Source organism: Oryctolagus cuniculus, chromosome 17, assembly GCF_051225735.1.
Source record: "Oryctolagus cuniculus isolate XC-2025 breed Fujian yellow rabbit chromosome 17, ASM5122573v1, whole genome shotgun sequence".
In the NCBI taxonomy this organism is placed as follows: domain Eukaryota; kingdom Metazoa; phylum Chordata; class Mammalia; order Lagomorpha; family Leporidae; genus Oryctolagus; species Oryctolagus cuniculus.
Window position 1 is genome coordinate 45340803 of NC_142883.1, and position 15824 is coordinate 45356626.

The 15824-nt window shown below is 41.1% G+C and overlaps 1 protein-coding gene across 1 annotated transcript in view; it reads left to right on the forward strand.

Annotated features, from left to right (window-relative positions):
- The window catches only part of EFCAB5 (EF-hand calcium binding domain 5), a 139449-nt gene that overhangs the window by 1919 nt on the left and 121706 nt on the right, over positions 1-15824 (forward strand). Inside the window, exons 2-4 of the mRNA XM_070061151.2 lie at positions 10571-10656; positions 11036-11098; positions 12998-13082. Coding sequence (XP_069917252.1) covers positions 10615-10656; positions 11036-11098; positions 12998-13082 — 190 coding nt within the window. The 5' untranslated portion in view covers positions 10571-10614. The remainder of the gene's footprint in view (positions 1-10570; positions 10657-11035; positions 11099-12997; positions 13083-15824) is intronic.

Genomic DNA, 15824 nt, shown 5'->3' on the forward strand with positions numbered 1-15824 from the left:
ATACTTGTATGTTGACTTAGAGATAGCAACAATGATTATCTATTTATGTGGAGAAACACACTCTTGAAAAATTCTTCTAGAGGCTTAATTCCATTAACCTTACAGTGGGAGTGAGAACTGCCACTGGAATCACAAGACCTAGTTTCTAGTTCTAGCTAGGTAAAGCCTTATGCAAATGACTTGAACTTTTTTACTTTTAGTTCCTTCATCTATACAATGGAACCCCAACTCACAGGATTCTTGTGACCAAATGAGATAATGTATGGTAAAGTGCAATGCAAACTGCAAAGTCCTGTGTGACAGTAGGACAACTTTTTAAAATTTCTTTATTTGAGGGGCAGAGACAGAGAGGAGAGAGATCTCCCATTTGCTGATTCACTCCTTAAATGCCCACAACAGCAAAAACTGGACCAGGTTGAAACCAGGAAACAGGAACTTAATCCAAGTCTTCCGTGTGGATGACAGGGATCCAACTACTTGGCTATCAGCATCAACAGGAAGCTGGAATCAGGAGCAGAGCTGGGACTGGAACCCAGCACTCTGATATGAGATGCAGGTATTTCAAGAAGCATCTTAACCACTGTACTGAATGCCCACCCCAAAACAACTTTCTTATTCTCAGAGGTTTGTTCCAAGTTCAGTCAGCTTTTTGTTAACTGTACCCTATGTGCACAAAGTAGATTCAAGCCAAAAGGAAATAAAAAGAACAAAAGCACATTATTCATGCCTTTTCATAACAGTACCAGTAGATTAGTGGTCAAGACATGTCTCATCTGTAAGTAAGTATACACAATTTCTGTTCAGCATATCCAAAGTGATAAAATCCTGGTCAAAATTGGATTATATAAGATACTCAAGCATTAGACTTGTTTATATCAATAAATTCATTTGTGAATTTGCAGAGGAAATTCTCTTCCTGGTATATGATCTTTTAAGGAAACTAACATTTGTAAATTGTTGATGCATGTTCATTAATTTATTTACCAATAAAGAAGTAAATATTTGTATTATATAATATACATTGTTTTAAGAACAAAATAAATGTTCATCTACCTTGCAGGTGCTCAGAGTCTATTAGCAGGGAAAGAATATATCAACAAATAATTACTGTGTAGTTTATTGGTACCTTGGTTTTGGTCACCTCTAGAAGCCATAGGGAGATATAAAGATATAAGAAGATATCTAGATATATACAAAGTTCTATAGAAACAGATGAGAAGGGATGGGGAAATGTGCTCTTTATGATACTACCTTTCAGGCTTTGGCTACAGATCCCACATATAGCTGCTTTCTGAAGCAAGCTGGACCACATGTGAACATTTGAAGTCTATAATGTCTGGCTCATTTTTCCCTACTCTTCCCTTGGCTCCACCTTGGTTTCTTCTTGGCCTTCTGGTGATCTGAGGGAGGAGGTGCCTCCTTCTATAGAGGGAAGATCCTAGGATCCTCTTACAGTGCTAGCTGAATTTGAGAAGAGAGAGGCCAAAAGCTGGCTTCCCAAAAGAGGGAGCTAGAAACAGAAGTCCTAGTTCTATTCATAGCACCTTCACCCTCCTACCTGTGACACTGAAGTCCTTTTAATCCTTAACTTCTTCAGGGTAAAATTATGTAGGGAGCTTGAAATTCCTGAGATCAGCTGGTTCTGCAGTTTTGAAAACCTGATAAAAATCATTCACCTTGCGAGAAAGATGCATTGCATATTTAACACATACCCCACAATCCATAGAGGAACTCCAGGTTAAAAATCCTGATCTAAAGTTAAAGCATTGGTTGTTAATCTTATTATTTTCCCACATCATGACATCCATAGAAATAATTTTGTACAGCACACTGTGATAAATTAAAAGATATTTAAAGACAATTATATGGAGCTTTCTGAAAAAATTGCTTTCTTTATATTACATGTTTATAATGAAAAAGATAAAATACACATATTAAGAATTATATTAAATTTTGAATTGTGTAAGTTTCTAATAAAATTTTTCAAAAAACTTAATGGAAAACCTGGGGTTGCTTTGGTAAATACATCTTTTTTAATATATGATTTTATTGTTGAAATGACTACATGCCATTCCTGAAAAAGACAAATTAACAGTGATCTCTTCAAATTCTTGGTAGTCATAACTGATGAGAACTTAGTTCATACAAGTACGTGATAAAAACTTATAAAACAATTTTCACAACAATTCAAAATTTACATGTACAAATTATATTTGATTCTAATAGCTCTGTTTTTTTCTCATTATGAAATGTAATGTGGCAATATCTTGTGATAATGTGACTGGATTTCAAATCTACTCAAATTCCTTTGTGTTCAGTATACATTGCAAAATAATGAGAACGTTTTATTTTAGTATGCAGAGTATGATTGTGTGACTAAAGCAATGATTCTGCGGCTTACTTGGACATACCTTAGAGGGCACATCAGACCTAAACAAAGAAAAGAATTCAATGTATGTAAAGAGATTAGTAGCTGAACCCATCAGGAGCATCTGACAGGCCTCCTGGCCTTTCTCGGCCACACCTGAGGCTATGAGTCCTTGCCCCTTTCCCTTGGAACATACACTCCTCCATATCTCTAAGCTTCCGTATTTATGATGGGCAACAAGATGCACTGCGGCATCTTTCTGAAAGTGATGCTCTACTGGAAGAATACACTTTGGCTTTGCTCAGCAACTGTGTCACTCTCCTTGCCACCAGTGGAACTACTGGGCACACTTGCGTGAGTCATCAGACTCTGACTGTTTTGGGGTGCCCTCGGAGAATCCCTAGATCACGCAGATTCTGGCCAGGGATGAATTACCTAGAAGTACTAACTGCTCCATTTTATCCAGGCCACTCCTAGAGCTGACTAGATTACTATCTTACAGTGTATCTGTAACTCATTCATTGCACACCAAATGAAGGGTGTCACTTAAAAGACTAGAGCTTATATAATTAAATGTATTGAGGGAGAAAAAGAGAAGAAAAGAGAGTTGGGTCAAATGAAAGAGATGAAATAATGGTTCTATCCTTGGAAATCTAACCCCTTACATGTGAAATGACCTGGCCATAGTTACAAGTATAAATTAATATAGCACACATGGGGAATGTCTAAGAGCGGAAAGTTGCTGAAGTATGATTGTGTTAAATTGACTGGTGTAGGGAAGGCTCATAATGCTGCCCTTCCCCCCTGAGAAGGGGCATTCTATGTCCTGAGGGGGCCTCTGGGATAACTGGCCCTCACATACCCCCCACCAAATACCTTAAGTAGAATCTGATGGGGAAGACCAAAGTAAGTCTAATACAGCTGCAGCTTGTAGAAAAACTAGGGAACATGTACAGCTGTTTTGCCCATGAATCAATTGTGCTTGTTTACTCAAGTATATGTAACGTTGTGCACTGAAGCTGTGCTACCAATCAGCTGCCATCAGTCACTTTCGTAAGTAGTGTCTCTTCCAGCTGGACTTTTGGATGGTTTCTTTGGAATTAATGAACATTATGTATAAACTCTCTTGGACTTCAGACTCCTGTAGTGTGACACTTGGTTTCTTAAGTTTTATTTTTATTAGCTTCATCTACCTTTCACTGTCCACACAGGCAATAGAAAACCATACCAATTATCTGCAAGGAGAAAAAGAAGTACCTACATAAGAAGTTTGTTTTTTCTTTTTTTAGAAAAAAATTTATTTATTTGAAAGACTTAGAGGAAGGGAGAAAGAGAGGGAGAGAGAGAGAGAAATATCTCCCATCTCATGGTTCACTCCCCAGATGGCCACAATGGCCAGGGCTGGGCCAGGCTGAAGCCAGGAGCTTCTTCCAAGTCTTCCCAGCACTTGGGCCATCTTCCACTGCTTTTCCCAGACCATCAGCTGGGAGCTGGAACAGAAGTGGAGCAGCTGGGACACTAACTGGTGCCCATAAGGGATTCTGCCATTACAGGCAGTGGCTTTACCTGCTAAGCCACAATGTGAGCCCACATAAGAAGTTTTTAAGTAGGTAACTAAAAAGGTAAAAAGAGAAATCCAAGGTATCACAGTGGGAGCAACTGCTACCACATTTAAGGCTGAAAAAGAAAAGATAGAAAAAGAAAAAAAAAACTTAAAGGAGTAGCTTCACAAAGCTAAAAACTCCGGTCTCTAAAGGAGAAGGTACCGCTCAGCTGTTAGTGTCTCTGAGCTTGGAAGAGGAGCAGTATGGGACCCAAACCTCTAGGGGTAGGAGCACTGACTGGTTGGTGTTGGTTTGTTTCAATCAATGAAAACTACAGAACTACAGGAAAACCACAAAGTGCATTCAGCTGTTGCAACAAAAAAGGAATGTTTCCACCAAGATGAATAAGTATTACTAGGGTCAAACCTACAGGAACCAGAGGGTACAAGAAGCAGGCAGGGGGTAGACCAGAAAGAGCAAGTCTCTTGTTTGTCTTTCAGCCTTGGGATCTTCCTCAGGTGCCCCCAATTAGCAGAGTAGACTAGAGCCAGCTAGTAAGGCAATGAAATGTTGTTTTCAGGCCGGCGCCGCGGCTCACTAGGCTAATCCTCCACCTAGCGGCGCCAGCACACTGGGTTCTAGTCCCGGTCGGGGCGCCGGGTTCTGTCCTGGTTGCCCCTCTTCCAGGCCAGCTCTCTGCTGTGGCCCGGGAAGGCAGCGGAGGATGGTCCAAGTGCTTGGGCCCTGCACCCCATGGGAGACCAGGAGAAGCACCTGGCTCCTGCCATCGGATCAGCGCGGTGCGCCAGCCGCAGCGCGCCAGCCATGGCGGCCATTGGAGGGTGAACCAACGGCAAAAGGAAGACCTTTCTCTCTCTCTCTCACTATCTACTCTGCCTGTCAAAAAAAAAAAAAAAAAAAAGTGGTTTTCAGAGTCTCAGCTCAAAGAAGAGTAAAAATGAATGAGTTTGGAGTTGAGACAATAATTTAATAGCTGATACTTGGTTGATAGGGAAATTGATATCAGGAATGGAAGTCATCTCTCTCTACTTTACATATATCTCATGCAGACCTTGCTACTTCCTACTTCTCAAATACAATACCATACTGCCATCAATGTATTGGATTAATGTGTTGCTGACTGGGAGGTCAGGATGCTTAATACCTTTGTAGTCTGTATTATGGCAAAGAATAGGAGAATTGATGGACCCCTGAGGCAAGACTGTGAAGGTACAAATTTAACATTCCTAATTTCAAAATCCAAAATTCTCTGAAATCTAAACTATTTTGAGAACTGACATGATGTCCCAGGTGGAAAATACAACATCATGAAACTGTTTAGTACACAAACATTTGAAAATACTGTATAAAGTTACCTTCACCCTGTGAATTTCGTGTTTAGACTTCGATTACCCTCAAAATATTATATATATGCAAATATTCCCAAATCCAAGAAAGTCTGAAATCTGATACACTTCTGATCCCCAGCATTTCAGATAAGGGATATTCAACCTGTATATTGTTGGCCCTAGCAAGTAAAAGCAAACTGCTTTCAGTGTTCCTTGCCAGTTTACATGGAGAAATGAGCATTTGGTGGGTCAAAGAGCTGTAAATTCTCCAAGATTCACAAGCCTTCCTCACAGGCCAAATATGCAACTTAAACTGGCATGAGAGAGCTCTCAACACCCTGATTTCTCTCAGATCTTTATTACTATGTAATTAATTATTATTATTAATTATTATGTAATTAATAATTATTATGTAATTAATATTTGTGGTTTTTTGGTTTTTTTTTTTTTATTTTTGACAGGCAGAGTGGACAGTGAGAGAGAGAGACAGAGAGAGAAAGGTCTTCCTTTGCCGTTGGTTCACCCTCCAATGGCCGCCGCGGCCGGCGCGCTGCGGCCGGCGCACCGCGCTGATCCGATGGCAGGAGCCAGGAGCCAGGTGCTTTTCCTGGTCTCCCATGGGGTGCAGGGCCCAAGCACCTGGGCCATCCTCCACTGCACTCCCTGGCCATAGCAGAGAGCTGGCCTGGAAGAGGGACAACCGGGACAGAATCCGGCGCCCCGACCGGGACTAGAACCTGGTGTGCCGGCGCCGCAAATATGTAATTAATATTTGTAATCGCCCATTTCTCTATTCCAGGGAAGCATTTTTTTTTTCTTACTATCTTGGTATCAGGGTTTAGGTTAGACAAGGATTCCAAGGGTTTCAACTTAGTGCTTTATACCATATTGGTTCTTTTTCTAGAATCAGAGAGCCCACACTGAGATTCTGCTAGTCACCTGTATCTATGTACTTTCAGTAACTGATGAGATCATTATAGGCTGGTTCTACAGCCCTCCAAGGACACTGTAATTTAAACTTGAGTTAAGACTGTTTCTCACGTAGCTACTACAAGCTTCCACTTGAGCTAGTGGACTACAGTGGTATGCTGGATCCCCCCAAATTTGATTTTAGGCTTTGGATAATTTAATCTATCCTCAAGTCACTGATTCTTTCCAATCTGATTCTAGTTTACAAAAAGCATGCCAAAGGAATTTCTCATCTCGGTTATTGTGAGTTTTTAAAAAGTTTTCCATTTATATATTTTACTTTTTTGAGAGGGAGGGAGAGAGAAAGAGAAAGAAGGTTTTTAAGGAAGTTCATGTGGAATATGTTATGAAAACAATCATGCATGGATTTCAAAAATTATTTGCACCGAAATAAATTTATCTTTTAGCTTCATATTTCCTCAAACTTTTTGAAGTAACTTTGTACATAAATACTGCTATTAAATATGGCTATTTTAAGTGTCTGATAGTTCCAACATTTGGGCTGCCTTTGTGTCTGGTTCTATTGTGTGTGTTTTATCTCCTGACAATGGATCATTTCTCCCTTTTCTTTCTGTTTTAAAAAATGCTCATTCTTATTTAATTGAAAAGCAGAACAAGAAAGCAAGAGAGTGACAGCGAGAGAGAGAGAGAGAGATTCCATCCTTCCATCTGCTGGTTCACTCTTCAAACGCCCACAACAGCCAGGGCTGGGCCAAGTTGAAGCCAGGAGCCAAGAACTTCGTCTGGGTCTTCCATAAAGGCGGCAGGGAATCAGTACTTGAGCCATCATTTGCACCTCTCAAATGCATTAGCAGGAAGCTAGAATAGAAATGGGGGTGAGCAGAAGGAACAGGCCATCAAGGAGAGAGGCGCCTTTCTCTGAAGGGAGAAAGGAACCTCCACTGCCATACGGCCTTGACTAAACAAGTTCAGAGTCGGTGAACTCAAGGGGCTTCCATAGCCTAGACAGCTCATAGCAAGAGTCTCGGGTGATTGCTCACGTCATAAATAAGAGTGCCAATTGTTAAATCAACAACGGGAGTCACTGGGTACTGTGGGGAGCAACTCGGACTAGACTGTTACTGGAATTAAGACTTATTCTATGCATCTGCTCTCCCACAATATGGCGCTGAGAAGGGAGTAACAACTTCTACGCAGCTGCCTCTCGCCAACTTGAGTGATGACCTGCAGGAGCTGATCCTGCTCCTGATTGCAGGAGAGCAGCGTACTCGGCATGTGGGTAGCAGAGTTGGGATTGGTGGAAGAGGACTATAAAGGAGGAGAGAGACAACATGCACCAGGAACATCTGGGCAACCCCTGAGAAGCCCCCGAGAGAGCCAGCCGGTGGTGTGCCGCTCCCCCGCGGAAGTGGGGAAAGTGGCGAAAGTGGCAGGGGGAACTGCCCTTCCACGGAGGTGGAAGGGTTGGTAGCCAACCCGGGAAGAACCAGCAGCAAACCCGGGGAGGGCCGAGCAGACAAAAGAACAGCGCAGGGTTCTGTGTCGTTCCTCCACGAAGACGGGGAGCGACAGGGTACATGCTCCCCATGTAGGATCTCTGTCCTTAATGTGTTTTGCTATGAAACTTAAAAACAACACTACTAGTCGAACAATACCCTATACCTTGTGTGGTTGTGTGAGTGCAGCTTGTTGAAATCCTTGCTTAGTATATACTAAGTTGATCTTCAGTATATGAAGGTAATTGAAAATGAAACTCGATGAAGGGCGGGATGGGAAAGGGAGTGGAGAGGGGAGGGCCGCGGGAGGGAGGGAGGTTGGGGGTGGGAAGCCACAACAATACAAAAGTTGCACTTTGTAAATTCACATTTATTAAATAAAAAAAAAAGAAAAAAAGAAATGGTGGAGGCAGGACTCAATCCCAGTGTGATGCCCAATGTGAATTGTAGGCATCCCCATTAACAGCTTAACCTGCTGTGATATAATACCCACCCCTCTTTATTTATTTATTTATTTATTTATTTATTTATTTATTTATTTATTTGACAGGCAGAGTGGACAGTGAGAGAGACAGAGAGAAAGGTCTTCCTTTTGCCGTTGGTTCACCCTCCAATGGCCGCTGCGGCTGGCGCGCTGTGGCCGGCGCACCACGCTGATACGATGGCAGGAGCCAGGTGCTTCTCCTGGTCTCCCATGGGGTGCAGGGCCCAAGCACTTGGGCCATCCTCCACTGCACTTCCCTGGCCACAGCAGAGAGCTGGCCTGGAGGAAGGGCAACCAGGACAGAATCCGGCGCCCCGACCGGGACTAGAACCCCGTGTGCCGACGCCACAAGGTGGAGGATTAGCTTAGTGAGCCACGGCACCAGCCCCCTCTTTATTTTTTAATTTTTAAAAATATGTTTATTTATTTAAAAGAAACACACACACACACACACAGATCTTCCATCTCCCATCTTCCCTACAGTGGCTGGGGCTGGGCTAGGCCAAAGCTGGGAGTCTGGAACTCCATCTAGGCCTCCCACATGAATGGCAGGGACCCAAGTACTTGAGCCATTATCTCCTGCCTCCCAGGATACACATTTGCAGGAACCTGATTCCTTCACACTTCCAGTCCATCCTCTATGTTACTGGTGGAGATTTTTTAAATTATTTTTAAAAGATTTATTTATTTGAAAGAGTAACACAGAGAGAGGGAGTGAAAGAGAGAGAGGCAGAATCTTCCATCTACTGGTTCACTCCTGAAATGACCACAACAGCCAAGTCTGGCTAAGCCAAATTAGGAGCCAGGAACTCCATCCTGGTCTCCCATATGGGTGGCAGGGGTCCAAATACTTGGGCCAGATGCTGCTTCTTTTCCCACGCCATTAGCTGGGAGCTAGTTTGGAAGTGGAGCACCCATGTGGGATGCCAGTAGCATTGCAGGTGGCAACTTAAATCACTGCTCCATAACACCATCCTGGTAGGTCTTAGTTTTTTAACCCAACATCTTCCTGAATATAGAAGGCACTCAATAAAAGTTTATTGAGTTGAATATATCTGGGTACATCCAAATGAAACAGATTTTTAAAAATGGAGGGAAGGCCGGCGCAGCGGCTCACTAAGCTAATCCTCCGCCTTGCAGCGCCGACACACCGGGTTCTAGTCCCGGTCGGGGCGCCGGATTCTGTCCCAGTTGCCCCTCTTCCAGGCCAGCTCTCTGCTGTGGCCAGGGAAGTGCAGTGGAGGATGGCCCAAGTGCTTGGGCCCTGCACCCCATGGAGACCAGGAGAAGCACCTGGCTCCTGCCATCGTATCAGCATGGTGCGCCAGCCGCAGCGCACCAACCGCGGCGGCCGTTGGAGGGTGAACCAACAGCAAAAGGAAGACCTTTCTCTCTGTCTCTCTCACTGTCCACTCTGCCTGTCAAAAAATAAAAATAAAAAAAATGGAAGGAAAATTCTGAGCAATTTCAGGAGATGGATACCATTGGCAAAGAGAACAGAGTGAAAATGTACAGTTGGGGCCTATCATAGGAATATATTTTATTTTGTATTATTTGTTTACAATTTGTTCCAAAAAGGCTCTGAGGCAGTTATTTGTAAGTGTTGGAATCCAGTGTCTCTAAAGGCATTGATTTTGGCTTATTCAACTAAAATATGTGTTATACTGAAAACAGAAAAGCAAATATTCCAGAATATTATATACATATAATTTTCCTAGATTGTAACTGTCCTGAAATCAGAGACCATGTATATGTAATTTACCCTTTAAGCAATACCTGGTGCATATATGCTCCAACCTTAAATGATTTTTGACGCAGCCATGATTTCATAATTTGTCACTGAATCTAGTCATTTTCAGTGAAGTAGGGATTTAGTGATTCTCTATTTTAACTCCTTAAAATATGAATAAGTAATAGTCCTTAATATGAATATGAACTTTTTAATATGAGTAGTAATAGCGCTTCCAGAACTTTCCCCCAACAAAAAATGCTTTTAGAAATCTTATTCTTCTTTGTTTACTTTTCCTGAATGTGTTAGGCAGCCATCAAAGCTTACTTTTTACCTTGCCTTGATTGTTATTTCAAAAATTGAGGATGACAATAATATTAAATAATTTGATTATATTAGGGCTGGTGTTTTTTATTTAATGATAATGATAGTGATTGCCATGCTGAGTTTTCTCATTTCTGAGCACTAGCCTAGCTAGTCAGTAAGCTTTGGTCAGTAGCAACAGTAATAACAGAAGTACTGTTGGAAAAGTTCAGCAGTTGAGAACTTACTGCCGTTCAATAGAATGGTGGGGCAGGCGGGGGCTGGGGGAAGAGTGAGATTTTGATCTTCCAGAGTACCTTTCAGTGTTTATTAACATTTTCTTTCTCTCTCTTTGTTACTAATGCAGGTCAAGTTTTCCATATCGTTTTGTGATATCTCTTAGCAATCCAGATGAGTGAGTCAACATCCCAAGAGGAACCCAGACCTGCTCAGGTTCTTGGTCTTTGTAACTTCCTAACCGTTTATGAGAGTATTGAAGATTCAAAACTTAGGAAAATTAAGTTGCGATATCATATTCTGGCACTTACTTATATCTCCTTTTAGTTGAAGTATCTCACACCAGGTTTTGAAAGGGATGCTGGAAAAAGGGGTCAAAATAATAGATGGCTTACAGTGGGTGGCATTCTTTAATCATAGTACAACATCTTACTGTTCGGTGATAAAACTACTTTTGAAACTTTTTGTAAATTGATATATTTACTCACTATATGAATTTTTTCTTCTAAAAAAACCTTCCTATGCTAGAGTATAAGATGTTAGTTTCATCCACAGCTCCTTTGGGATACCATTACTAACACTGTTTCCATTTCAGAAAAATGAAAAAGAAGGTAAAGAAAGGCATCAGGACTCAACTGAAATGAAAGAGTCTATTGAGGTAGAGTTGTTATGAATAATTAGCTTGCAATATTGGAAAGTAAACTAGATAAAGAAGAAGGAAAACAGAAGATGAACATTCAAAATGGTAAACAAAATGGCAAGTGGCAAAGGGCAAACTCATGTTGATTATTACACTGACTCAACTGAGTCAGTTGCAGGAAGCTTTGTAGACAGGTAATTTGTGAAGAGCTATTATAAAGTACATACAAATACAGGTGGCTTTCTTTTTAAAAATATTTATTTACTTGAGAGGTAGGTATACAGAGAAAGGGGAGAGACAGAGAAAGATCTTCCTTCTGCTGGTTCACTCTCCAAATGACCTCAATGGTCAGAGCTGGGCTGATTTGAAGCCAGAAGCCAAGAGCTTCTTTTGGGTCTCTCATGCAGGTGCAGGGGCCCAAGCACTTGGGCCATCTTCCACTGCTTTCCCAGGCCATAGCAGAGAGCTGGATTGGAAGTGGAGCAGCTTTCTAAACTAGGAACTGTTACCCTATGTACTGTAAACACTAGGTTATAGGGTAGCTTCACCATTATGCTGAAAATAAAATTTCTATGTTAATTATTTAAGCAACTTTGTGTTTAAATAAATACCATGCTACCAATAAGAAAGAACGTTTTATAGAAAAGGAGGTAATTAATAATAGCTATATGGATTCACATTAAGTAACTGATATGTCTTTTTTTTTTTTTTTTTTTTTTTGACAGGCAGAGTGGACAGTGAGAGAGAGAGACAGAGAGAAAGGTCTTCTTTTGCCGTTGGTTCACCCTCCAATGGCCGCCGCAGCCAGCGCGCTGCGGCCGGCGCACCGCGCTGATCCGATGGCAGGAGCCAGGAGCCAGGTGCTTTTCCTGGTCTCCCATGGGGTGCAGGGCCCAAGCACCTGGGCCATCCTCCACTGCACTCCCTGGCCACAGCAGAGGGCTGGCCTGGAAGAGGGGCAACCGGGACAGAATCCGGCGCCCCGACCGGGACTAGAACCCGGTGTGCCGGCGCCGCAAGGCGGAGGATTAGCCTAGTGAGCCGCGGCGCCGGCCAAGTAACTGATATGTCTTAAAACCATTCTAGTTTTTAATAGTATATCAGTATAAGAGTACAAAAAACTATTCAGCCACCATTAATCATAAAATTAACCTTTGCTTTTCTCAGTTAAAATGAAATTTTTTTTTTCCACCACAAACATGGAAGGTGATTCTAGAAGTTTTTAAAAACATTTGTGGGGCTGGCGCTGTGGTGCAGTGGGTTAACACCCTAGCCTGACATGCTGGCATCCCCTGTGGGTGCTGGTTCGAGACCCGGCTGCTCCACTTCCATTCCAGCTCTCTGCTATGGCCTGGGAAAGCAGCGGAAGATGGCCCAACTCCTTGGGCCCCTGCACCGACGTGGGAGATCTGGAGGAAGCTCCTGGCTCCTGGCTTCAGATCGGTGCAGCTCCGGCCATTGCAGCCGATTGGGGAGTGAACCAATGGGTGAAAGACCTCTCTCTCTCTCTCTCTACCTCTCTACCTCTCTTCTCTCTCTGTAACTCTGACTTCCAAATACATAAATAAATCTTAAAAAAATTTGCTAAGGTTATTTATTATGTGATGATGAACAATCATGTTTCTATAAAGTATTTTATAATTCAAGGATTAGTGTACATCTGGAATGTTATTTCTGGCATATTTGTAACTTAGTAATAGGACAATATGATGACGTGGTATCAACATTTTTTATTTTGTCAAATGCAATAAATAAACTGACTACCTCTTTGCTTCTAATACACAGAATTAAATCCTGGAAAAGTGTTCAGTAACTCCTACAAAGAAATTAACACTCTGTTACTTGGAAGAATGTTTGATGAAACTTGGAGGAAAAGCAACTAGTTTTAAAATTGGTGTTTCTTTTCTCCTTTCAAAGAGTTCACAGAATGTAGCAGATGTTTCTGTAACAGAGGCCAGCAACAATGTGGGAGAAGAAGCAACAGATGAAATCAAACCCCAAGGTAGAGAACTAGCCTTTTCTCTATACAATAGAAATAAACTACCATCCATTTTCACTGGATATGATTTTTTAAGATTCTGCATCTTAAAAATATAATCCTGGGCACATTTTAAATACAATTTGGAAAACAGTATTTTCACCTTCTGTTAACAGTTTTGTGGTGACTTTATGACTATTTATCTTGTACTACTTAGGAGATTTAGTTTTGAGACTGAATGACACCTAGCAGACAACTTAATATAAAAATAAAATGAAGAATTCTGGTAATACGGGCTTTTATTGTTCTTGGTCCTATTTATTCTTTTCACTGTTGTACTTGACCATACATTCATCCTGTTTGACCCAAAGCTTGAATCCTCATTCCACGCCTAAACCAAATTCCACATTATTATGCAGCCTGGGCAGGTGTTGTAGCACAGTGGGTTAAGCTGCCTCTTGGGATGCCTGAATCCCATATTGGAGTGCTGATGGAGTCCCAGCTACTCCATTTCCAATCCAGTTTCCTGCTAATGTGTCTGGGAGACAGCAGATGATGCCCCTAAGTATTTGTGTTCCTGGAACCCACTAGGGAGACCCAGATGGAGTTCCTGGCTCCTAGTTTCAGCTTGGCCCTGCCCTGGCTGTTGTGGGCATATGGGGATGGACCTGGGGGATGGAAGATCTCTCTCTGTCTCTGTCTCTCTCTCTTTCAAATACACAATTTTTTTTTCAATTTACAGGATCAAAAAGGCAACAAATAAGTAAATGCTTCCATATTTCTCCAGATAATTAATCTTGCTTATACAGTACTTCTAACTCCAGTTACTTAATCTCATTTCTACAGTACTTCTAATTCCAGATACCTATAAAAATACTGTACCATCAGAAATTTCTGCAATATTTAAAATTTTTTTATTTAATTGTAAATTCACTTCAATTCAGTTTACAAGTATTGAGTTTAATATGTACTACACTGGTCTGGGTTGAATTACAGTAATAATTACTGAAATATTTTCTAAGCTATAAATTGCTGTATAGATGTTAGTTGTAACTTTAAGGGGCTAATTTTTTCTGAAGTGATTTTTCCTCACCTTTTAAACCAATTGAGAGTGATTATTTACTATTTCTTATTCATATACATTATAACACACATATTAAGAGCTAACCTTATTTTGTCCTCATTGTAAACTTAGTTCTATTTGCACAGCTTCACTGTTAAAAATTTCCCCATCAAGTCCATTCCTCTCCACCTGTGGCCACTCTGGTTTCCTCATTTTCGTTCCTCCTCACCCCAACCTTCTACCACTAGTACCTCACGTGCTTTGCATTTACTTTAGTCACTTGGGCCAGGTTTATAAATTAACTGTTTCATTTCAAACATGCCAAAAAGAATTGTGAGCTAGGTAATTTGTTAAAATTTTATCAGGTATACACTTTATTTATGGCCAAATTTGTTTGGAAAATTTCACACATGTATTCTATTATGTAATTTATGGCCTCTCCAGAAAACATATCAGTGAAGAATTTATGGACTTTCCTATTCTCTTTTTTTTTTTCATTTGAAAGGCAGACACACACACATATTTTTTTAAAAAGATTTATTTATTTATTTGAAAGGCAGAATTAGAGAGCGAGAGAGAGAGAGAGAGAGAATCTTTAATCTACTTGTTCACTCTCCAAATGTGCACAATAGCCTGTGCTGTGCCAGGCTGAAGCCAGGAGCCCAGAACTCAAAATGGGTCTTCCTCATGGATGGCAAGGATCTGAGTACTTGAACCATCATCTGCTGTTTCCAGAGTGTGTGTTTGTGGGAGCTAGAATAGGGAGCAGAGCTGAGACTAAAGCAGAGGCACTCCTACATGGGATGTAGGCATCCCAAGCGGTGTCTTAACCGTTGTGCCAAACACCTGTCTGACTTTCCTGTTCTTGTACTTTCAATTTCTGAATGTATTGTAGAGAGAAGTGTGTTTTGTGTAACTATTCACCACAGCAGAGATGTACTGAAAATACTGATGTTGCTTATGTGATATCAAATGAAATCAGTGTGCTCATTCTATTCAGTAATCCACCTCTACTAAATCTTATACTCTGAATGAAGTGGGAAGAGGAACTGTTACTGCAGTTTCCACATGTCATAGGAAGTGTCACTATCCTTGTTACATAATTATAAAAATTAAAGTGATATTACCTTGCCAAACAGCTCTCAGTGCACTCAAATACTTGTATTTGCATAGAAAATACTGCAGTTAAATGTACCATGCCAATTCTTTACCTTGGTTTTTCCTCTTTTCAGGCTATGAGCTTAAATTGAATTTTTGAGAAAAAATTTTAAAAAATTATTGGTTTGCTTAGTTCTATTCTTACCAAGCCCTAAGATGAACAAAGGTTTATAAGAAACTGACTTTTCCTTTAGCTACTATATTGTAATTCCAGTAGTGTTCAGTGGTGCTTCTTTTCTTCATTCATAGCAATCATTCTACACTGTGTATGTATGCTAAGAAATCCTGATAATAAGTGCAAAGCAGCTGAGTTTCAGTCTGGGTTTGTGTTTAAAGAGAACATCACACACCTGTTGAGTGGCCCTGAGGGGTCAATTTTCATCACTTTCATCAGCAGCCAGTCCCACTAGTGTTATATACCTCTTTATTGAAGAGCGAGATTGCTAAGGCTTATTATAATTCATTTCCATTTATGTTCTTAAATGAGTTTTATACAGAGGCGATGCCCAGCAGCAGGCCATGCACTAAGTACAGGAAGTGATAAA